The sequence below is a fragment of the Aphelocoma coerulescens genome, chromosome 14 (genome assembly GCF_041296385.1).
Source record: "Aphelocoma coerulescens isolate FSJ_1873_10779 chromosome 14, UR_Acoe_1.0, whole genome shotgun sequence".
NCBI lineage: Eukaryota > Metazoa > Chordata > Aves > Passeriformes > Corvidae > Aphelocoma > Aphelocoma coerulescens.
Genome location: NC_091028.1, coordinates 13,367,338 through 13,392,495, shown reverse-complemented (window position 1 = coordinate 13,392,495; position 25,158 = coordinate 13,367,338). Strand labels below are relative to the sequence as shown.

The window sequence follows — 25,158 nt, the reverse complement described above, 5'->3', positions numbered from 1 at the left end:
AATAATTATGACATTATGCATCATCCCAAACACAATCACTCAACCATTTTCTGCAGCTTTATGAAACCCTTATACAACTGAGCACTGGTCTGCTTGCCACTATCCTCATATGACTTGTACCCTGTGATCATTTAAGCAAATTAAACAAACTGGTTTATTGTTTTTTTCTAAGGAAAGATGCAGCTGGTCACACAACAGCAATATTTTTGCTTTTCTTTTACTAATGCATTAACTGTGACAGTAACAGCACAGCGAGCTGCTGCCAAAGCTCCACCTGGGAGCTCTTAACATACCTCAAAAATTTTTGTTCGTTTCTGTAGATGAGGCAGAATTGCAGCTATCGAGATGGGAATCAGCAAGGTCTAAACAGAATAAAGAATACAGAGTTGGGAAACTTTGATTTTCTAACCTCTATTTCTCCTCTGGCTTTCAATTTATTCCATCATCTTTGGAAGAATAAATTTCTCAGTAGCCAAACAAACGTGATGCTTTCTGATGTGCGAGTCTCTCAATCTGTGTACAGTTCTGAAACAGGCTGTGCTACTTGCACCTGATTCCAAGTAGGAAACATGTTCTTGCTCCCTAAATACCACTGAATAATGAAGTTTAATAGAGGTTTCAGACAAAGTATGAGCTAATGTCTGTAAATGTGAATGCAACTTTGAAGATGGGAGCTTTCTCTTCGATTACTTTTTAAAGATGGGAAGTGTAAGAAATAGCTTCTCTCTTTTTACTCTTCTGATTCTATTTATACAATCATCAGTGGATAATTTCCCTTGGAGCTCTGCTTACCCAGCCCATGCATTGTCCCACCCGAGGTTACTGAATAACAGGAAATGTGGCCTCAACACTGCTGTGTCAGGGTTTATCTGCACGGGAGTTACTCCTTGCTCCCCGACTGCTCATTAACTCAAAGTCACTGAAACCTTTGTAAAGAGTGGTTTGAATATTCCTTGAATTGGTGCAGTCATTGATTTGCCTTTCTTTTACTAATAAACACAAAGGGCACAGCCAAATAGCCTTGTGTGTACACCCACCCAAGGCAAATTCAACAAGATATAAACCCTCAGCAGTTTGCTCCTGGCTCACAGCCAATAAATAACATTAGTTCCCCCCCTCTGCCCCCAGCAGGGCCCAGAGTTATCAATAAGGGACCTATTCAAAGCACTTCAGTGGAAAGTACAGCAACAAAACCACGCTGCAACTGTTCAGCATTGCCTCAAGTGCACAAGTGATCCATTCTGGAAGCTAAAAAGTTAACTTGATGACCAAAACCTTCCTGAAATTTTTCTGTAATTTCAAAAACAATCATTTCACTATGCCTACATGGTTTGGTGTGCTCTCTGTACAGCCCTCAGTCCTAGAAAGAATAAGGTGACACTTGAAATTTGCATCTTTACTGAAAAACCAACAGAAAAAGAAAAGAGTCACCTGATTTGCACGTAAAACAATGCACATTTTTTTTTTACCATTCTTAACTATGAGAACTTAGCATCAACAGAATGAGCCTGGCTTAGGGTACAGCTCACAGGGAAATGCTACATACAAAACACCTGCACTACACTGCCACTGTGCCCAAGGTTTTGGAGGAACTACTGCAAATAAAAGGGAAACAATAAACAACCTACCCAGTCCAACAAACTGCTACACATGATAATCAAAACCAAAGGCTCTGTGGGAATTACAGTATTCTCAATAAAGGCCATTGGAAAGCACATTTCACAGAGCCCCTGCACTACTGAGGAGCTGTTCTAGAGGACAGTTCCTTCACAAAGAACATGAACCTTCATCCTGAAAATCAAGATGTCTCTGAGCTACAGCTGCAACCCAAGACCCTCCATCTAGTTTACCTCTAGTCTCAAGAGAGTATTTGGAGCAGTAATGCTAAGCTGCAGGTGGAAATGTAGACCAAGTGCTAAAATATCTTCTCCAAGTAACCCACAACTCCAATTTTGAAATCTAGACTTGTAGACATTTGTCTCATTTCATTTTTTTGAAGTGTTTTGGCAGTTTCCATGTGTTTTTTAGTGAGCCTTGTCAAAGTACAACAAGTAGGAAGCTATGAAAACAGAGTGCTGATACACTGGTCACAAATTACCCTCTCAACCCACGAATGCCATTGCAGGTTACTAGAAGATTACAACAGAAATGCCCTTCCCCATGTGCTGGTAAGAGAAAACATGATGCTACTGATACATCCCATACAGACTGCACTAAAAAAAATCATGAGCCAAGCCTTTCTTGCTTATTTATATCTGAGGTTTTAATAACACTATTCAACATAGTCATGCTGAGCCAGACCCAAAACATCCTCCATACTCAAAATCTTGTCTTTTTACACCTCATGGGCACTGCAGAGCATCTGGAAAAATAATTTATTGCATGTATACAATAACAGGAGTGTTCCAAGAGCCGTCGGAAAAATAGAAATACACCTATTTTTAAGCAGGGATCTTAATGCTTTGACATGCCCTGCTTTGTGTTGAGTTCTTGTTGTATTAAGCAAAGGGCGTGGTGTGGTATTTATTCCACAGGCTTTTCCTTTTCTAGACCTCTAGCACTTCAAACAGCGCACTGGGAAAAAATGCAATTGCAAAGGCTGGCCAGTGAGCGTAGGATTACTTCAGGAACAGGAAAAAAAAATCCACTGGATGGCCTCACATACTTAGAAATGGCAGGGACAAACACTACTTTTCTGTTCTAAAATATCTCTCTGCAGAGGAGAATCTGAACTTTAAAGTCACATGATGATGAAACCATAGGTTTGCTAAACATGCAACGTGTATGGTTTGAATGACTTCAACCAAGTTCCTGTTCCCCTTACAGAACTGCATGTTTTTTCAGTCAGCAAGCGCCTGGATTTTTCACTGTGATGTACAGCAGCTGAAGAAGTTATTGTAATATACACACTCTGCTTTCTACAGAAATAGAAAGCTCTATAAGCTCCAAAGAGTAATTGTATTTCAACTGACATTTCACAGTGAAAGGCTCAGCCTGTTGTTTCTGTGGAACATTTCCTTGAAAAGGTAAGTGCTTTATATTATTTTGAATATGCAATGTTTTGTTCAAGAGGCTCAAATAGTGAAGCTGAGGTCATAATGAAAAACTTTTAGTTTTCCCTTCTTTAACAACACAATTTGAACTACACAAACTAAAATACTGTATCTGGGAAAGGTCCTCAGCTGAAATGTGTAATAAAGCTGAAATTTGTGCTAAAGCTGGGCATTAAGCAGAGAAAATGTGAAGACTGTTTTCCAGTAAGTACTTCACTCCCGTGGAACCAATGGGAGCTGGATGATGAAATACTGTTCAGTGGTCTGGACAAACGACTCCGACCATTGCCTAAAACCAGTCTTTTAAAGGATGGACATTGTCAGATAATCTTAATCCCACTACAGGAATTGTATAGGACAGGAAACACGTCAGTGATGCTGCTTGGAGATTATGTTTAAGTTAGTGTTAGTTCCTTTATATTCTAGAAAAGTAAAACCAAAAGCTTTCGGTTTCTCAGGAACTGGTACTTTTCCGTAAGTTAAGGGTAGGATTTCTTAAGTCTTTACAACTTCAAATACTTGCCCAAGAGTAGGAATTGTGATCTTACAAGAAAGAAGAATACAGTATTTCACATTTTAGTCTCTTATATGCTGCAAGCTGCCTCCATCTTTTAACTTGGCAGACGTAGTGTGAACAGAAAGGACATCTTCACCCCCTGGATCATGTGTTTTCTCAAGTCGATGCAGGACATGCCCACCAAGAGCAGAGTTTCACAAGCAATGTTACATGTATTGCTTTATGACTGGATGAAAGAATATTTTCCTTCTAAAGGCTGGTGACAGAATGCAGAAAGACTGCCCTACCAAACCTTTTATAGAGGAAGAGTTCTGGCTGCCAGGGAGAAACTCCCCTGGTTTAGGAGCTTTTCCTTCTAGACTTTAAATAAACACAAGTCTCCTTGAAACCAAGCTCTCCTTTTGCAGCAGTTAAACATCAAAGTGGGGATGAGGAACCCAAACCCAATGGAATCTTAGGGACTGGGTCCCCTCCGTACTGAAACTCCTTTCACAACTTGCTGTTTTTAAACTGCTTTCTGAACACTGTGCTCACTGTGTTGGAAGTGAAGGGGAATGTATTCACCATGCTTCAGAAAGTAAAAATCAAACATATTTGCTTTAACTGCTGAATTATAGGAGGGAAACAGGGATAGAAAGAGGAAAAAAAAAATCCAAGGAAAAAGTGAGGCCACATGAAGTTAAGGAAGGATTTGTAATATGACTGATGGCCAGTTAAAGTAAGGGGGACCTGGGATAAAGAGACAAAATACTGGAGCATGACAACACAGGGAAAGATAATGCAAGTAGCATATTGCAAATTTCCCTCACTGACTAATCGTAAAACAAACAGAAACAGACCTGGCTCCTGCCATAGTTACCGGTGACTTAAGTGGAAATAACAAAGCCAGTTTATGTCACAGTATGTTGTGAGAGAAAAAAAATAATTCAGGTCTTGAGGTGTTTGCACTGTAAGCTGCAAACACCACTGAAAGAGTAAAGGACTTGGTCTGCTGTCGTCACCCCCTCCACCCCACACCACAGCAGAGCATAAACATTACGTGCATTTTGAAAAAAAAAGTATGTCCCAGCAGTAGATCCAAGAACCAGGCAAGAACTGAGGGAATACCAGATCTTCTCAGAGCAGAGGAAAATGACATAATAAATTCCCGAATTTTTTTTATGATGGAAGCTCCAAGTATTTTGAAAAAGAAAATATGGCCAGCTGCATGAATACTCTGAAATAAAACACGTGAGAAATAAACCACCCTCTGCTGCTCCCACGGAGCATATATTTTTATTTTAAATTAAATTAAATTAGTATTTCCAGAAGTCTATAAAAACTTGGAAACATTAATATTACTACAGCAAAAGCTATGAGCTCCTTCATCCCATTGTTATTCTAAGCATGAACTTGATGCTTTGGGAACGTTTTCAAACTGGAAAGACAATTTCTTAGAGCTGCTTTACATGATAGATGAGCATCTTACAGTCACAGGAATCTCTAAAGCTACCCATTCCGATGTAAACAGCCATGCAGAGAGGTTGTGCCATCTGTGACTCTTCCCAATCCATCAGCTGCAAGGGAGTCAGGCTGTTCTGGCAGAGCCCAATCTATAATTCCAGCTAAAAGATGCTAATGCGGCCACTTCATGAGGTGGTGGGCAATGCACCTTGGAAAGTGCTATGTATCCTCAAATTTCACTGAAGTCATTATGAAGAGACAAAATATTGCCCAAAAAAAAAAAAAAAATTAGATTGTCAGGAAGTCAGAAATATACAGGTAGGTGTGACCCTTTTAGAGAGAAGAGTGCACTTGTATCAGCTTGTAGGAAGAGCTGGGCACATCTGATGGCACCCCCTGCACACAAGCCTTTCCTACCACAGTCTGAGCTCCAAATTGCCATTTGCTCTTTTAAACAGTGAGACAGCAGAGCCAAATCTGAAAAGAGTCTCTGACATGATCACTGTGATTCTTTTAAGCTTCTAGGAATAATTTAAGGGGGAAAAGTTAATAACTATGCATTGATTTTAATCTTATTTGCCAAACGGAAAATATTTCAGAATTAGCTACAAACTGCTAGGAGATATTTTTATTGAATTCAAGCAAGAATTACACTCACACTGACTAGCCACAGCAAAGCTGCAAACAGCTTGCTCTTTTGGTAAAATTTTGTTTGTGTGGGAATCCTAAGGTGATTTTCGGGACATTCCCTTTAGAACAGCCCACCTAAAAGTACTTACAGTGATTATGATTATAAACTTATAGTTGCACTGTTATTTCCCCAAAGTGAGCATATTAATTCTAGGTTGAACAGATTATTTTTTAGTTCAATTCCCTCCTCAGATGAGGTAATTTAAAAGACATACACTCAGGTTAGGATAATAATATTTAGATGGAGAGGAAGCATCAGTGTTAATTATTTAACAAAAATCTTATTGTCTGTGGTTACAACTGGAACTGTTTCAGGCATCCATCTTGACACCAAATTAGGGCAAAACACATCCTTAGCCTCTGCTAAACACCGTGCTGGTTTACCAGTAACACATCACAATGTGCAAGCAGGTGGGTGAAGGAAGAGAACCCAAGATGATGCACTGGCTTGCACAGCAAGCTGCAGTTACTGGAATATGCTGCATTAAGCCTTACTTTGTCTTAAAAGCCCAAAGAGTATTTAAATAAAATTTAAAATACATTGCTGTGGTCAAAATTGAACCCAGTATCAGTACCAAGGCCAGGTCTTGAGAAAATTTATTCAAGTTTTGGCATCTTTTTTTTTCCCTGTAATTTGATATAAGGCCATATGATTTCCTGTGAAACCCCAAACCCCTCTGTTTCCTTTGCAATGATGTTACCAGAAGAGCTGAATGTTGTTAAATTATTCTGAGATTCCCTGCAAGGACAGTGAACATAGTTGGCCCATAAAAGTTGTTGAGAAGATAATGGACATGTTCACAGTGCCAGAACTGAATTCTTATACTCAGCCCTGCAAAAGGCCTGATGGAATTTGCAGGTAACACTGAAGGCTCTGGTGGAACAGCTTTAAATGTAAATATTTCCTAACCTACAGTGTGGGATGATAATAAGACTTCCTCAGATGCTCAAGTGGTCACAATCCTTCACCAGATTACGCTTCAAATCTCTCTCCTAACAGAAGATCAAAATTCCATTTACAGTTTCCTCCATTCTTGAGGCTCTGCCCAAGTATTTAAGAAGAAATTAATTGTGAAATTTAAAGTTTTACACACAAGAATTGCTCATATTTAATAACCTATTTTTAAGCTTCAAAATTACATTAACTTTTAACTTGCTTCAGAAACTTCTGCCTGTTTTGCCCATCAGTTCTTTCCTACATGATGCACCCCAGCTCAGAGGCTGGAACACAGAGTCTGACCAGCCAACCTTTCCCTCCTGCAAGAGCACCTGTAACACAAAACATTTTCCCTGGCTGCATCAGTCCTTCCTGTAGTGGAATCTCTCAGAAAATAACCTTTTCTAGAAAGGAAGAAACTCTGCCTTTAAAAAGGGACAAAGAACACTGCTGAATCAAAACATAACTCCATGCTTTTCTAGAAATGAAATTATAATTATATAAGATTATATACACATTTAATCAAAGCCACTTTGATAAGTCAACTTTTCTAATTAAAACCAGTATTAGAATTCCAATTTTGAGGAGAGATTAGAAATATCAGAAATGTGAAGTAGTGTCAGAGGTAACGACCATAAATTAACTGTCAAACAGTATTAAGACACTGACTTATCTATAATGAGCACTGCTTAAAAACATTAATGCATCTCTATGAATTTTTACCAGTTTAAAATTACTTTCACTTTAAGAGTTAACATCACTAGAATCCCTTTATGGAAAAGGCATTATTGTACAACTAAGTATGTAGCTTCCTGCCACTATGACTTACAGAAACTTCTGTAAGGAGAACTCCATGGTCCTGTCTTTGCCTGCTTGTTCAGACCAGCTTTATGTAAAAACAGAACAAAGTAAAAACACCAAAGTCTAACACAAAATTGGAATCTTTATGAACAGAGATTTTTTTTCCCCACAAAACGCCCTACACTGTAAAAATGCCCATTTGTTTAACTTTTTCCAATACTGAGGAACATTTTAATCAGACGTTCCAAATTAATTAGGAATAGTGGGTTCATTATTTTATGTTTAAATATATTTATTCTTTGCAACTTAAAAAGATGTGCTATTTTCTGTGTCAATCAGTACAAGGTGCACAGAAATGTCCTCTTAGAAAATTGAGCTAATTATGCTTTTAGGTGGTCTGGAAAATGTATATATCCATATCCATTACAGTTTTTCATGAGTACATATCATGTTCTCATAAAAGCTTTCTGCCTTTAAAAAAAAAAGGAGCCTCCAAGCATATATACAGTAGCAAAATCATTATATCTACATATCACAGAGTCATTACAGCTAACAGCCTATCCATATAACTCTCAAAATGCCCTATTTCCAGGAATTTATAATGCAGCTGTAATAAATGGTCCTTGCTAAAACTTTATCAACAGGTTTATAATGCACCAGTAATCGTTTTCTCAAAGTCAAGCATGCAGAGCAGCATTATTTTTTGCCGTTTTATGCAATAGCTACACCTAAGAAATGACAGAGTTATTAATGTATAAAGATGTTTTAGTATAAAAGCAGTTTGTTCATAACAGTTCTTAAATGCTCTCATTAATTTTATATGGGCTCCTCGGTACAGACTGCAGTTATGAAAGGCTTTTTTTCAGAACAGAAAGGAAGCAAAACTAAAACAAAGAAAGGAATGTGGCTCGTGCCTCATATTGTGATTATCTTAGCATTTTCCTCAGTATGTGGTGTGAGACTGCAGCTGGGTTCAAATGATACAAAATTCCCACCCTTGTGACAGGACAGTGGAGCTTTTTGTGGCTGGAGCTGCTGCCCACACATTGGATTGCCCTGCAAACTGCCTTGGCCTTTCTTGGTGAGATGGGGAGGAAAAGAAGCTCCACCTAAACACAGCCAGCTCCTTCCTCACCCACTGAACAGCCAATATTCCATATATTCCACAGGCAACATGAGTGTGCTGGATCCTGGCTGTCTACAAAACTGAGCTGCATCAAGTGAGGAAAAGGGGGGAGTGGTGAGAGCAGAAACCACATCAAAAATAAAAAGGCTGATTTCTCTGCCTAAAAATAATTTCAAGCTAACTTGAGTAATAACACAGGAGTGTAAAACCCACCAAGAAATTACTGCATTTATTCTGAACAAATGGTTCATATGCCTGGCTGCACATAATATATTCAATGCAAAAAAAGGCATTAAAACTGTACTTTAAAACTTGTTTCACCTTCCTTTTCCAGTTCAACCACCACTGAACAGGAAATAAGCACAGTGTGGAAAAAAGGATGACTTCTCACAACATGACGTGGATCAGCTACCCAAGCAAGAGCCAGCCTTTCACTTCCCAAGAAGAAATTGAAGCCTTCATAGCTTCTCAAAATATCATATCCAGACTCATGCACTGTTACATTGCCTTTTTTGTACCCACAGGATTAACAGCTGGCATATGTATTTTGATCATTTTCATAAAGAATTATTTGCAGAACAAAGGAGAAGGCTTGGACTTACTTCTTCTACACTTCACCATCAGCAACATCATCATGATTTTTTTCTCATTTACTGTCATCACTAGACCTGACTATTTAACAGCAACCCACCTTGTCTGTAGTGTCCTGTCTTTTTTTTTCAACTTTGCTTACTTCAATTCTCAGTATGTTTTCATTCTGACACCTCTCACACTGTTACTGGAGAGATTGCCATCAGGGACTGCTCTCTGCAAAGCCACCCAAAGACCCATCTTGTGTGTTGGGTTTGTACTCACATACACCTTCTGTTTGTCCCTGACGGAGGCAGTGCTGGTTGGCACCGATAATTATCAGCTGGAAGCACGCTGCCAGTTGGATCCACTATTTGCATGGCCTGAATACGAGATTGTTAAATTCACCTTTGGGTTTGGAATCCCATCACTACTTCAGATTCTGTGTTTTACTGTTCTCTGGGCTAAAGAAGCACCTGCTGGAGCTCCAGCCTTGCAGGAGCACATCCGCGCTTACCCCGCCGTGTACGTGATCAGCGTGACAGCATTTATTTGTCGCCTCTTTTATAACATCATGATTCTCTTCAGGACAACACTGAAGCTACAGAGGAGCATTGGAACTACAAAAAATGAGCTTGTGATGAACATTGCAGAAATAGTGTTGTTCGGTGAGAGCTGTGCTAGTTTGGTAGTTATACTTTGTCTTCATAAACCATGCAAGGATGAAGTACTAAAAGTCATACAAAAGTGCCGAAGAAAAACCGGTGCCAGCAATCACCTTGAAATATCAGAAACAGCCACAACCCATCAAAGTGGGTCACAGTAATCTGTTCTAAAACAACTGTCAATCCACTTCACTTTTTAGCTTGTGGGTTTTGGTTTGGTTTTTTACTTCTTCAAAAAAAGGGCAATTGTTCCTTCTTTAGAACCCAAACTTGGCCTATTTTACAGCTAGCAGTACTGGAAGAAAAAAGTTGGTCAGTTCTAGCACTTAAAGTGATCTGTGAGAAAACATCCACAGTCTGGGGCTGTTTGGGGTTCTTTTCACATATACATATATATTTAAATCATCTATTTTTCTGCCAGCATTGCTTCAAAGTCAGGTAGAAAGATGAGTACTGTTACCATAGAACTGTGCTTCTGCAGTAGTATCAATGCCCTAGCAAAGCTGCAAACAAAAGTGTGGCAGAAAGCAACTTTGAACAAAGGTCAAAATCTGCAGCCAGAGCATTTTCTCAGGTGTGCTTCCTCCTTTGACTTCTTAACCTACAAACTACTTATTTCTATAGCATTGGTATATAATTGGTGTACGTAATTCCAGTAGCAGCAGCAATGAAGTTTTTGTCTGAATTCCTGTGCCAAAAAAAAAAAAAGGAAATCAAATTAATGGAAACACGGGTCCATAAAGGAAAGCTTTGGTTCTTTTGTGAGGCACTGAACTGGAAAGATCAACAGGATGGCTAATTAAAACTTTGTGCAAGAATGAAAGCTTTTTGTTAATGTACTCTCAGCTTCCACTTTGCATTTAGACTTAGAGCAATTATTGATTTAAGCCATTCCTGATGAGTTCATTCAGAAGTATGAAGTCGTTGGAAGAGTCACATTCAGTAATACACTAACTGGAAAACAGAGAAAAGCCAGCCCAAAACAGTAGAACCGAAATGTGCTTTTAAGAAAGCAAACAAAACCCAAGCCCCAGTTCCTAACAGGAATCAAGGCTCTGCTAGAGACAAGATAGAGAGAAACATTGTACATTTAGATGAGAGTTGATGGGTAAATGGTGCAAGAAGAGGAAAAAATCTGAATTAGAATAAAACAGCTGTGGTGCAGGAGTTTGGATGGAAGCCCTGCAGGATCTGATGCAGGCTGAGATGTAGGTGCAAAGGTGGAAATGGCTGCTTTGAGCACATTGCTACTGCCACCAAATCTGGCCAGGAGCCACCTTAGGCATTTGGCTTTGGCTTAATCTTTTCCTCTCACAAAGGTGGAGAGAACAGAAACAGGAAAAGCACAAAATTAGACTAAAACTTGGACAATGACGTAAGCTTAGATTGCAAAGTTATAAAAACACAGTGCTGTGCTGAGGAAGGCTCAAGTAACTTGAAGAGTTCTGAGAAAAGCTATTTTGATGCTTAAATCTATGCCTTTGTATGAAACCCGGGTGCTAACAAGAACTGAGAGGGTTTTTTTGCAGTTGTATCCTTTGAAAGATCGTCCTGATGGGGTCCAGATTTGTGTGGGGACCTGGTGTAAATCAGCATGGGCTGCCTAAGAGAGAAAAGCAGGAACTGACTGATCAAGATGAACACGTTCCACAAGACAACAGCCAAGTGCAGAAATGGAAGAATAATAATATAGACCTAGTATCCAGAGATATGGATCTAGTCTTGGACATCCAAATCCTGAAAGGTATGGACCATGACTGTATCACATGCAAATGAAGGGCAATCTGCAGTCCCACTATGACTGTAAGGACCAACATTTCCACAAGATGTAAAAATCAACGGGTAAGATGTCTCAGCCTGTTCCCCCGTCCAGTTTTCTTCTGCTGCCAGCACGAACAGATGGATAATTAAAGAACTCCCCATATAAACAGATCGTTATAGAACATGGTCAGAAAGGAAGTACGTAGGTAAGAATCATCTCTTTGAAAACTAGAGCCAATTTCATACTTGTGAAAGGAATTCTCAGGTGGCATCAGAGGTTTTGTTTTGTACCTGAGAAGAGGAAGATTAAACAACACAGACCAAAGATCAGCCTTGCAGAAAGAAGTTTGAAGAGATGAGTTGTAAGAGCTGTACATCAGTGAAAAAGCTGACAGACTGAAAGAATATGTCAGAAGATGCAAGCTGTTTATCCCAGCTCAGAGAGTCAAAGTTTCAGCTGCACTGTGGATAAGGAGGATATTTTGTAGTATGGGAATTATGTGCGAATGATTCTACTTTATTTACAGCTTCCACACCTTTTATATTTAAAGATGAAAGAATAAATATTATATTGTTTCTGAGTCCTGAGTTACTGAGTCCTGAGTGAAAAGTGCCTAAAAGAAAATCAAGTCAGTAAAAGTTGGCTGGGACCTGGAAAGTGGTCTGATGGCAAGTGAATGCCAGTAACACACCTGTGAGGTGCCACAAGGTTGAGCAAGGGGGAAAGGTTGAGCAGGACAGGAAAGTGCTTCACAATACTCTCAGCAAGGTACCCAGCTAGAGCAGAGCCATACCCACGTGTCTCAGACAATAAAACCTGCGCTGTCAGATCCAGGAGCTGAGAGTGAGCACACCTTGTCAGGATGAACGACTGTGTGTGAGTCTGTGAGCACTCCTGGGTAAAGCTCCTGGCTGCCACCTGTGAGATGTGAGTACACGTACTCTGGTCTCCTCCCTGTCCATGTGGAAAAAACCTGAGTATTTTCTGGATGGCTGGTTATACTGCCGTAAGGAAATCTCTCTGTACAATGAAAAGACTTTGCAACTGAACATGAGAAAAAGGTAAACAGGAGGGATGAAGTTGAAAAATGCAAAACAATAACTCAAATAGTTATGAGTGTAAATTTTAGCAATGCAGAAATGTTTTCATAGAATCATTCCTGATAAAGTCAGAGCTTACATTACAGTTTAGGACAATGAACATGTGGTCCTAGAGAAAAATCTACTTGCATCCAGCTAGAATATGAGAGCAAACACCCCTATGTGCAACAGGGAAGGAACACAGTCTCCCAAAATCCTTCTAATATAGTCTGATATGAGGGAGAAAAGACCAGCTTTAGCTAAGATTAAAAGTAATATTTTAAAATAATTAATAATATGAAGAGTATTTTTAAGAACAAAATAAAATCTCCATGCTCTGAGACTTTTTTTCCCTTATGCAACCAGCAGCTCAGCTGAACCCTTACTTCTCCCAGGCTTCACCCAGTTTTGAACAGTATGTTCCAGAAGAAATACAGCATATATTTTTATAGGCAGGCTGTCAAAATTAACTGAAGGGATATACTGGAAAGTTCAAAGAAGAATATTTTATTTCTGTACTGGTAATATTTGTATCTTTCCACAACTTTGGTCTGCATTTGAAAAAAAACCCGCTTTGTTAAGTAGAAGAAGAGAAATGATCAGGCTGCTGAAGTTAAAGCATGAATTTCTGAGTTGGTAACATGTTTTGGAAAAGAACACATAGACACTCAGGACTCATCATTACTGAACCAGCTGGCTTGAACTTGATCTGATCCCATTGCAAACAACAACACTGCAAACAATTTGAGCTAGAGACTGGATGTGCACAATTGAATCACAACTCCAGCTGCTACATCCTTCCAAGCCTGCCCTTACTTACATTCTAATATTAAACTTACAGACACTGAAAGGGCACCAGTATTATTTATCTTGATTTTGAGGTAGTTGCAGAACATTTGGGGCAGGGTGAAAGCTCAAGTAATTCAGCCAAAATAAGTACTCTATATAATAAGTCCACCATATATGTTGCACAACAAATAAATTCACTGATGGGTAGAATGAAAGAATGCATTTCACTTCCATGGTACAAAAGTGTCCAGCAAAGGACTGCCAGACTCAGTTACTAAAATAAAAATGATAGATGTTTTGCACAAATTTTTTTTAAATAGCATTTGAATAGAGCCTGAAGTGCTGTGATGGGGCTTTGAGCAATCTGGTTCAGTGGAAGGTGTCCCTGCTCATGGCAGAGGGCTTGGATCTCGATGGTCTTTAAGATCCCTTCCAACCCAGACCATTCCAGGATTCTGTGATCTTTCACTTGACAACATTTTGTGGCCCCGTTTAGTAAAATTTTTAGATGATCCCTCAAGAGTTTTGCAATACATGCTTTAAGAAAAATAAGAAGGTTTTACCAAAGAAAAATAAAAAAGTTTTACCAGAATAGTTTGAATGAGTTTGAACGGATGTTGTCCCTATAAAATGAAAAGGCTGAACTTTTAAAAATTATTTTTAGTAAGAAAAATGCATTCTCAGAATTATTGGCAACTGAAAAACCTAAATACACAAAATACACTCCATCCAAGGTTTTCTGGAGGCAGAGAAGCCCAATTAATTCCAACTCAAAGTAAGTTTGATTATTTGCAAGAAAGATTATTTGCTACTGAGGCTGGACAGGATAAAGTATGAGGGTGCTCTAGAGCAGGGTAATGGATGCTGATGTCATTCAGTGGCTGAAAAAGGTGAGCGAGAATTTGGACATCAGTGTACTTGCAAAACCTCATCAACAGTACAACAGCATCTGTATTTCCTCTAGAGATAGTTCCAGGAGAGATTCTTATACAAATCTTATTTCTTCTGCAGATGATTAGATATATTACAGTGTAAGCATTCCAAAACAATTTTAATTTATACTTCCTTCCCCTGCCATGCAATACAGTACCTTACTTTTTTCCAGCTCTCCATATACCCTTGCCCTGATCTAATTTCTCCAGGACTCAACAGCTTCCTACCCAAAACCTTTCCACATTTCTGACAGAATCCAACAGTCTCTTGAATCCTAGAGGGCTTATCCTGCTTATCCAGCTGGAGAGGCTGCCACAGAGTGCTGCCACAAGAGCTGTGATGCATCAGACCTTTCAACATTGTTCTCTCCCATACTCACACCTCCCACTTTCTTCCTCCTCAGCTGCCACCTTTTAGCAGCACAGTAAATGGCACATATGTTGAAGTCTGCTAAATTACACAGAGTATCTTCTATTACACCCCACATTCAGCCTCGTGGTGCACCAGAAGTACCTCACAACTACACCAGTGCTTCTGAAAGACTCTCCAGTGTTAGACATGTTTACTGAGATATTTACAGTGTTTTACACATTGACTGCTGCATAAAAATAAACCAGGGAAATTCTGAATGCTGGATTATTGGGGTCTGACATGATACAAATGCTACTGCACCAGCTGCTTTCACACATGTCCCCAGCAACAATCACAATAAGGTAAGACAGGTGGAACTTTAAGACTCAACACTGTCACAACTGTGACCACGGATCATTAAGGCAGTCACTGTCAAGTCCTGTGGAATACCTGCAACTGGCAGGGAAAGGGCAAAAGTATAACGTTCAGCAGCTGCTAAAATTACTTTGAAGCATTTTATGGAATATGGAAATGACAAACAGTGAGATTAAGATAGATTAATCAGTAACAGCAATCTGACTGCATAAACAAGGGCCTGAAAATGCTGTGATCTGTTTTAGGAAACGGGATTCAGAGGATTTGCACGATCATCTCATAAAATATTTAGAGAAATACAGAACTCATTAATTACCATATAATAATACAATATACAAAATTACCATAATACTAGATATGACCTCTTATGTTTCATAGTTCTTCTCACACAGAAAACAGCTACTTCATGGGTCTTTCAAAAGAGAATTTCCTAACAACTCTGGAAGTATGGCAAAGTGACATATTTCTTACCGTGAATTCAAACAAGAAAATTAGCATTCAGAATTATACATTTTAATAGCAAATCAGCTGATATTCACAGCTAGACAAGCAAGGCCAGACAGACCAGCTGATTATCAAATCCAGGCCCCCACAATAACAAACAACTGACACCCAGAAGTGAACATTATACGTGAAGAAAAGTAAAAAATCCTTCAGGCCCTTGAAAGATCAGTGAAAGCTCTGAAGGACAGAACTAAGTACAGCAAAACCACATGATCAACAAACAACAATAAAGACTCTCTTTAATCCTGTTCTTTTATGACAGCAAGAAATTAAGACCTTCAAAGCTGGTATCACAAGATTTTTCTAACATTTATATTATTCCAGTCCTACAGTGCAATTATATTTGTACACTTCTCAAAGCGAAACACTTCAGGCTCTGTCCTCATCATCCTCCTGCATTAAAACACTGCATTCTACACACAGTGGAAAACTTCTTGTTCAGAAAAATTTTACCAGCACCAATCTGTGCAAATATTCTTTTGATCTAAATCGTAACTGATTCCAAAAGTGTTTAGGAAGAGCCATCATGCAAGAGCATCTTAGAAAACTTTTTCAGTAACACTGCCAAAATCCTCTGTTCCTATACACAGCGTGTTACAGAAAAACCAGCAAATGAGATACCTGCCTCAGTGAAGGCAAAGTGCTGCTGCTCCCACACCATTCATGTAAAGCACCTCTGCTTCGCTTTTCTACAGATGAGGTCCTTTGTAATCTAAAAATATCTGACCACTGTAATTGGTGTCATACAGCTATTATAAGGACATGTTAATTGCTTACTCCACACTTCTGAAACTGTCACATTGTCTTCCTGAAGTCCTAAATGCTGAGATCCCATTCATCTTATTCCAGCAGCAGCAGAATGCTGCATCGATGTACATTTAAACGTTCAGGTGTCAGAGCAACATAATCACAGAAAGCAACTTCCACAAATAAAATATTGCTCTTTTCCGAGGAAGGTTTGACTTTCTTCCCTTTCTAAGAATTCTGGCCACCAGTAGGTGGTGTTACTGGAAATGTCAAGTAGGTTTTTTTTACCCCCTGCAGATGAAATGCAAAATTCCACCAGCAACACTGGTGGTTTAATGCAAAACTGAGGCTCCTCATTCTCTGTAGAGTAAGCTTATTTCATCCATGTGATTTTGAGCTGAGCAATTCTAAGAAGTAAGAGAATGACAACATATACCTGAAAATTTAAATACACACAAGCAAAATGGGATCGACTTGAAGGTAGGAAAACTGAAATTTATCTTGGCAGTTCAGCAAATTACTCTTCTCAGATGCTTGATGCCTTCAATCAAATATTTCCTTTAGACTGCCCAGAGGCAGTCTATTTTAAAAAATAGCACAAATAACAGTAATAATTGTTTTATATCTATATAAAATATGCTTCATTGCAATTTCCAAATAAATCCCTTAATTACTGATCAGCTGAGCTCTAGCTTTGAACGGACTATAAAACTTAAAAAAAACCACCAGAGGCAGAAAGGAGGATGCAATGAACAGGAGGCAAAATAAAACCGACAAATACGAGAGAAAAGATGCTTGAGTAGTTCTAGTAAAAAAGAAACCAGCAGAAACAGGGTTAATTCTAGCCTTATAAGGCTGTTCAGCAGCACTTCAACTGCACACAAATTAGAACAACCCTGGGAATCTATAAAGCTTGTTTTATTGCCAAGGACATGCAGCAAGATCTGCATTTTGCTCTTGTAAACTATCTTTTATTTAATACGTTCTAAAGCAGAATAGACTTTTATATGATTTTTGTTTTACTGCTGAATCATCAACAGGTGGCATCCACTGCAGCTCTGCACACCTAAATGCAAGTTTTTACCGAGAGGACTGTGGAAGTTGGCACATCCATTACGTGTGCACCCAGCAAGGACTGCTGTCTGGAGGAAAATCAGCTCTGGAGAAATGGAATTAAGGTAAAATAAAGTGTTTCACAGTACATAGTTACCTGTAATGCTTTTAATTGCTTGGCTTTTGGCGGCCTTTCTGATGTAATTAAAATCTGACCACAGACCGACCTTTTAAAATCAATTGCTCGGGCTGTTAACTTATCTTTTATTGTATTTAAATCTGTTTTACTGCCTTATTCACAAATAAAAGGATCTTACATAAAGACAACAGTTTATGACTGACTTCCATAGGTGCTTGAAACAAATACCGAACCTTCTTCTAATAAGTGTAATTTCATACGGATATTTTAGCAAGAAGATTTACACTATTAAAATGATTCAAAACACAGCAACAGGTACTGGGAACTCACGCCTGTTTCATTAAGAAATAGAAGCTCTGGAATCCATATCTTTATTTAAGCATCTGTAGCTATTTCTGATTACTTGAATACATTTAAGGAAACTCAGAGCTATAATTCTGACTAAAAATATTCTAACACTTCTACTCCACTAGTGGTCTGCTCTTTCCTCCCCCAGACTGCACACTGGCAGGATTTAAGTCATTAAAATATGAAAATAGGCATGAATTTTACTAGCAAATAATTTTTTAATATGTTTTCATGTAAATAAAAATCAAGGCTTTGATGGTAAGATGAAGATTAGAGCAGTTCAAAATATTTAAACCTTAACACAAAATACTGTGGTTTATAATTTTCTTGCTGTTTTATTTGTTTGGGGTGTCTTTTGTTTGGCTCTTTCTTTTTTTAAATAAACTTCTCACAATGCTTCAAGTGCATAACATTCAACATTTAAGAAGTAAACAAATCTGGTAACTGGTATTTTCCATTACTACCCGGAAGTCAGTGAAACATAATAAATCACAACGGAAAACAAATAGAGTATAATAATGTTGGTGTAAATCAATACGCTGCTTGCATTACCTTCATTTCTAAAATTTGCCTTTCCCTCCCACTGAAAGCAGCAGGACCCAACTGCTTTTCATCTCTGTTGCCTTCTCAGCCACAGACTCTGCTATTTATTAGCCTTACAAGCTAATAGAATAAATATATAATCTGTATATGAAAAAATACAATTTTTCTTTAAGAGGCTAAACTCACTAATCTGATTTCTCTGTGTTTCTGCATTTTCTAATACTGAACCCCTGAAGGGTGTGCACAATTTTGACAAGACCTGCCCTCACGATGTATCATCATCTAGAAGAAATTTAAATTCTTTTAAGTGAATCTTTGCATATGTATTAGAACATGATGTTTCCTACAACCTCAGCTGTGATGTTAGGTTAGCAGAAGCTAATGGCACATGGAACAGTGCTGGAATATGAGATTAATCGTTTTCCATTTGCAAATTGCAGGTCCAAGGATGCTCATTGATTATTAAAAGAAAACAAATGGAGCTAGAATTCCACAGCCTTCCAACTTGCATGAGGAAACACTGTTGATGAAAAGCTTGTATTAAAGAGACCCAAGTACCACCATGGTAAAAAGATTCCTACATGATCTTAAGGCATACAGGAAGTGCAAATTCTCTCATTTGCAATGTATATAGTGTCCTGTAAAACAAATTAAGACGTTCACTATTTGTAGTATTATATTTCAGTCAGTTTTAAGATAATTAATCTGACTTCTAAAGCATTTTAATTTCCTATACAAAAGTCTGTATCTTTTTCAATTCCAATAAAAAATGCTTACTAGGAATTCAGTTGAAACCAACCAAAAACCTGGGTTTTTTGGTATTGCCACCAAACTGTGAGTACTAATACCTTTTCTGCAGATATTTTAACCATGGAAACTTATTCTGCCTCAATATCACCTGTTATATGTAACAGCACAACTTTTAACCTGAATGGATCCCATTTGTGTAACGAAAGCATATCCTCTAGATTAGCTGATAAATCAGAACACCAACAATATGTTATTGGCCTTTTCTTATCATGTCTTTACACAATATTCCTTTTTCCTATCGGTTTTGTGGGAAACATTCTGATACTGGTTGTCAACATTAGCTTTCGGGAAAAAATGACAATTCCAGACCTTTACTTCATAAACCTGGCAGTGGCTGATCTCATTCTAGTGGCTGATTCTCTCATTGAGGTGTTTAATCTTGACGAGAAGTATTACGATATCACCATCATCTGTACCTTTATGTCTTTGTTCCTTCAGATCAACATGTATAGCAGCATTTTCTTTCTGACATGGATGAGTTTTGACAGATACCTAGCACTGGCCAAAGTAATGAGGTCCAACCTATTTCGCACTATGCAGCACGCTAGATTGAGCTGTGGGCTCATATGGATGGCGTCCATTTCGGCAGCTCTAGTCCCATTTACAGCCGTGCACTTACAACACACCGGAGAGGTCTACTTTTGTTTTGCAGATGTAAAAGAAATCCAGTGGCTAGAGATAACCCTGGGGTTTATTATCCCCTTTGTGATCATCGGTCTTTGTTACTCATTAATTGTTCGAGTCCTTATAAAAGCACACAAGCACAGGAGTCTCCGTCTGCAGCGACAGAAGGCTCTGCGCATGATTTTTGTTGTTGTCCTGGTTTTCTTTATCTGCTGGCTCCCTGAAAACGTCTTCATTAGCGTCCAACTTCTCCAGAGGAAAAGCGAGCCCGTCTCTTCAAACAGCCCATCCTTCAGGCATGATTATCCTTTAACAGGACATATTGTGAACCTAGCAGCTTTTTCTAATAGCTGCTTGAACCCCTTAATTTACAGTTTTCTGGGGGAAACCTTCAGAGACAAACTGCGACTGTACATTGAACAGAAAACAAAAATGTCAACACTGCATCGCTTCTGTCAGGCTGCCTTAACGTCTGTCATTCCTGACAGTAATGAGCAATCAGAAGTCTGATTTAGTGTCATTGTATAAAACATATGACTGTGAAGTTGTGCAAATAGTGAACAAAATGCTTGCTACTAACAGAAAAAAAGTGCATTTGTGTGTGTGTGTATATATATATATTGTATCGCCCTACTGAGTATTGAAGGTTTATATTCAAAATGTTTTTATGACAAGACTTTAATGTAGAAGAATATGTTTTAGTCAGATTTATATTTAATTATGAACAGGATTATTAAAAGCTGAGCACTGAAGAAGCTTTATTTTGTATTATACATGTATGAGTGACAATATAAGAGAAAATTTTATCAATTTAGGAAGACTCTAGATGTAATCTGATTATCAGAGATGATACTTTGCTGGTGTATATAAGGTACTTCCACTGAAATAATGAAGCTGCTGTAACAGCGAGGAAAAATCATTACAACATATTGATGTGGAGATGCATAAAACATTGATTTTTTTCCACCCAAACACGTTAAGATAAATGACTTTGGTTACAAGAACTACATAGTACTATCGTCACTGTATTCTAGCATGTCTTCCATTATTAGGTTTTTTTAAATCTTAATATAATCAAGCACAGTGATGAGTTTTTGTCTCTTAAATGTAATCTACTGTTTACATCAGTACTTGATCAAAACTAAAATCATCTGTAACTATATGCTCATCTCAAAGAACTTCACAGAAGCAAAATGTAGTGCTTCGTTCTGTCTTTTAAGGATTGACCCAAATAATCTCTCCCAGAACAACCATAATTGGCCCTTTTGTCAAAAATGCCAGTGCACCAACACTGAGCACAATCACACTTGCCTTCAGATTTGAGTGCACATTACATGAGATCTCCTCACTTTGTGTGAGTCTCTTTTGATTGCCAGAACAAAATGCTGTGATTTTTAAGGAAGTATCACTTTCTGCAAAAGATATTGTCGATATTGTGTAGATATTGCTTATGAAAGTGATGGGAACCTCAATTTTCAGCAAGGAAGAACACACGTAATGGAGAGTGTGATTAGTGATCATCAGGTCTGAACTTTGTGCACACCCATCCCACCTCCAGAAACCACTGGCCTTTCAAGACTGTAAGATGCATGTTGGATGCTTTGATCATTTGAAGATTAATTACACTAAGCAAACAAATGATAGCACCACTTACTGGAAAACAATAGTGTTTCTTTTCTTCTAGCAAATAATTGGGTTTTAAATCTGATTGATGTTTAGCACAGGTTACTCCTGAACTTGTTCAGAAGAAGCTGTAAAGTTCCTAGAAATTAGCATGCAAGATCATTAAAACATCACTTGCTGCATCTCTCAAGTGAACAAACTCATTTCACTCCTGTGCTTATTGACTGAAGCACCAGAATTCAGCAGAATAAGATGCTCTGTCCTATTTTCAAATGTCATATATTAATTAATCAGCACAAGAACAGATTTTAAAGGATTTTTAAATGTAGACCTTTAAAACAATGACTAAAGTCACTAAAGCAATAAAGAAAACAGTGAAAACGATGATTCCACTCATATTTCTCACGAAATATCTCAAGTTTCCTAGTGGAAGTTTTGGCCACAAAAGACCTGACCTATAAACAGAAAGGCCACAAGACGATGATGGCTGAATTTGAAATAGATAGCTGATATTCCAGCAGGAACTGCAGGGTGGAATCTGCAGCAACTGCAGATTATTTGCAAGCAATTGCTAATCACAATCTAAAGAAAAATGTCCTTTGGTCCCATCCTCCCTGTAGAACATCAAATAGATCTCCTCTCAAGAAAGATGCAAGCATAGCACAAGTTGCTAAAAAATACTTAGCAAGTCATCTCCCACCACTGTGCTGCATCACACGTAGCCCTTTCTCGTCAGTATTTTCCCTTTTGGAATTAGCCACAATTACTCAGGTCCCATGGATTGCCAACAGACATTAATCACACCATTAAGGACGGCTATTTCAGACAACACCCAGCTGCAGGAAGGGATAATTGTCTTGGCAATGCAATTCTGAGGAGTAAGACACATCTTGAAATTACAGATTTATTAGGTTTGTGCAACCCTGACACTTGCCATGAATAAAGAACTTATCTGGCATCACAGGAACACACTTTCCCAATTGTAGTTCTTGTTTGTTTTGGTTTTATAGGAATAAGATCCTTTTCCCTCCTCCTTCCTTCCAATACAGTGATCATGTTTTTGATCAAAGCTATGGTAGAAGCCCTTCTGCTACTCCTGCAGAACACAAATCAAGAAAAGTCTTTGTGCAGAAGCTTAAAATAATAAACAAACAGCAATACCAAACGCTTGCTTAGGAATCCTACAAAATAGCTTGTTTCTAAGTGATCATACTCAGTAATATACAGTGAAATCTAGGAAAGATCAGATTACTATAGCATTAAGAAAACAATATTTACTCAACCCAAAACAACCTATGGCATGTTTAAAACCCAATTACAAACCTACAATACCTGATGATTCCTTACTGCTGATATTTTGGCACAGGCTTATAAACTGTGCCTGAAAATTACTAAATTTAAACATACTTCTTACTTTAAATGCAAAGCATTCTCCCAGCTGAAAAAACTGCACACTTATTCCCAAAGCTTTTTTTTTTAACAGTAACTCTGTACCAGTAATATTTACAGAAATGTCATACAACTTCCATGTGTTTATGTACACAACATGCTTTCTGCAAGCCACCATCTTGCAATAACTCGCTACTATGGCTTATCCATGGACCAAAAAGATCTCAGCTTGATATGTCATTTTCTATAATTTCAAAGAACATAATCACCAGTAAATAAAACCTTTCTAGAGTGCAGAGGAAAAAGGCAATGAGAGCAAGAATTTTGATACCACTTCTTCACTTTTTTCTTTCCCTCTGGTCTCTCACAAATTGTTTAATTGCTGAGTTTAAGGAAAGGATTCCATATGCCTTTCTCAAACACTGGACTGATGACAACGATGAGATTTAAAAACCTGTTTATCACAGATGCTTACAATCTTTGCTGTAATAGTCTATAGCAAGTTTCCAGCCATGAAATGTCTAGTGTTAGGAAAAGCTCACAGAAGAGAGGAGAGAGGGAATAATCAAAAATTCCCTGAAGCCATTAACTGCTTTTGGAAATAATACCTTAGCACAGGAATGCCTTGAATGCACAGAGTATAACTGAGTATCTAGAAACAAAATCAGTGCAAACAGCACAAGCTAGCACTGATCTGGACCTGATGCAACTGAAAGCAGCAGGCTTCCCTCAGCTGTGTAAAAAGATAGGAGCAAAAGAGTTACGTGAGACCTCTTTAACATGTTGAAGAGATTCTGTAACTGCATTATTTTAAGTTTTAGGAGATACACTAAATACCGACTGCACACACACAACATCCACGCCTTGAAAATGCGAAGTCGGTCAGTCTAAAGAGAAAGCTTGATTCATTTATGAAAAGCATTACAGGATGGGAGGGCATGTGACAGAGAATTTGAATCAATGAGTCAGGCGATCCCAGATTCTGTGCAAGGCTTTGATATAATACGGGCAAGATGCAAGAAAAGTCACCTCTCCCTTCAAAAGCTTGAAAAAAACCTGAGCACAAAGTTTTACAAGAAAATGCTTGTAAAGTTCCAGACTAAGTATCTGTGTTTCAAACAAAATTCACTGGCTGTACAGTGCAGGCTCTAATCTTTTTTCCAGCCATCAAGTTGTGTTAGAGTATAACTGAATTTTTTCCCGTGTAAGGATTTTGCTGTATTCTCTCAGCTGTTTATTAAGACTGCAAAAGGGAAAAGGTTGTCTGGACAATTTTAAATGGTTAGGATTGTCACATAAAAAATGTGTTAGAGTGGTTTACCGTAAGTAAAAGCATGTCAAGTTCAACCCTGATTATCATTAATTCCTTTGGAACTTGTTTCCGCATAACTAAAAACAAGTGAGTGCATGAAGAAGCAGGTTTGAATTTTAATAGCTACTCATGAAGGTGAGCCAATGAATTAATTTGAATTTGATTGAAAACAACGAAGATAAGGGCTTGATTTGAATTTAAGGGACAGTATCCTTCCATTTCACTCTAAGTCTCACCTTACCTATTCAGACCATCAGACAAATATTTAATGTTTTCACCACAGAAGAGCACAGGGCCAAATTAACTGCTTATTTGTCCTTTTTAATGTTAAAACTGCAACATCACGTGATAGGGAACAAGTCACTTTTAAGCCATGCACACAGAATACCTTTTCTCTACACCCTTAAGCTCTGCTGTCAGGGAGGTGTGTTGTGGCACATGCCCTGTGCTACGTTGCAAAGAGAGACACACCAGATATGAAAATCTGAACACCCTCCATCCATATTTATAATTTAGGTGTCCTTTCTTCAACAGTATTGTCCAAACTATTTATTCCACAGTGACATTTAATACAACAAACTTTTAACCCTTGGGTTTGGGCTTCCTTTTAGACTTCCATTCCATCACATGGCAGCATGACACAGCCAGGAGCTCAGAATAAACAGCGGCATATTGAGCCACCCAACGTGCCAACACAAGAGCCATGCCCTCTCAGGACTGCAGACTGTGCAGGATCAGCTCTACTTTCAACTCCCCTTCTTACATGCTACTTCATTTATTTTACATATGTCCACTAACTGCCACTACAAAATATAAAGATGATTGTCTGAGTCTCACAAAGTCACCTGCTTGTTTAGAATGGCTTTTGAAACTGTTCAACGATAAAAACCATATTCAGGTTTCCAACCTGTTTTCTCACACTGTTCAAACACTCTGCTACAGGTATATACAGAAATTTCAAAGGTCTGAATTAAA

The 25,158-nt window shown here is 38.3% G+C and overlaps 3 protein-coding genes across 5 annotated transcripts in view; 2 read left to right on the top strand and 1 right to left on the bottom strand.

The window, feature by feature from the left end:
• C14H7orf50 (chromosome 14 C7orf50 homolog) overlaps positions 1-25,158 on the bottom strand; it is a 124,798-nt gene that overhangs the window by 89,531 nt on the left and 10,109 nt on the right. The gene's annotated exons all lie outside the window — the stretch shown is intronic.
• On the top strand, positions 2,792-10,487 carry LOC138118580 (uncharacterized). Its single transcript, XM_069029658.1, has 2 exons — positions 2,792-3,026; positions 8,902-10,487. The coding sequence occupies exon 2, from the start codon at positions 8,947-8,949 to the stop codon at positions 9,961-9,963; it is 1,017 nt and encodes a 338-aa protein (XP_068885759.1). The 5' UTR covers positions 2,792-3,026; positions 8,902-8,946; the 3' UTR covers positions 9,964-10,487.
• On the top strand, positions 17,244-22,428 carry GPER1 (G protein-coupled estrogen receptor 1). Its single transcript, XM_069029693.1, has 2 exons — positions 17,244-17,520; positions 18,866-22,428. The coding sequence occupies exon 2, from the start codon at positions 19,296-19,298 to the stop codon at positions 20,367-20,369; it is 1,074 nt and encodes a 357-aa protein (XP_068885794.1). The 5' UTR covers positions 17,244-17,520; positions 18,866-19,295; the 3' UTR covers positions 20,370-22,428.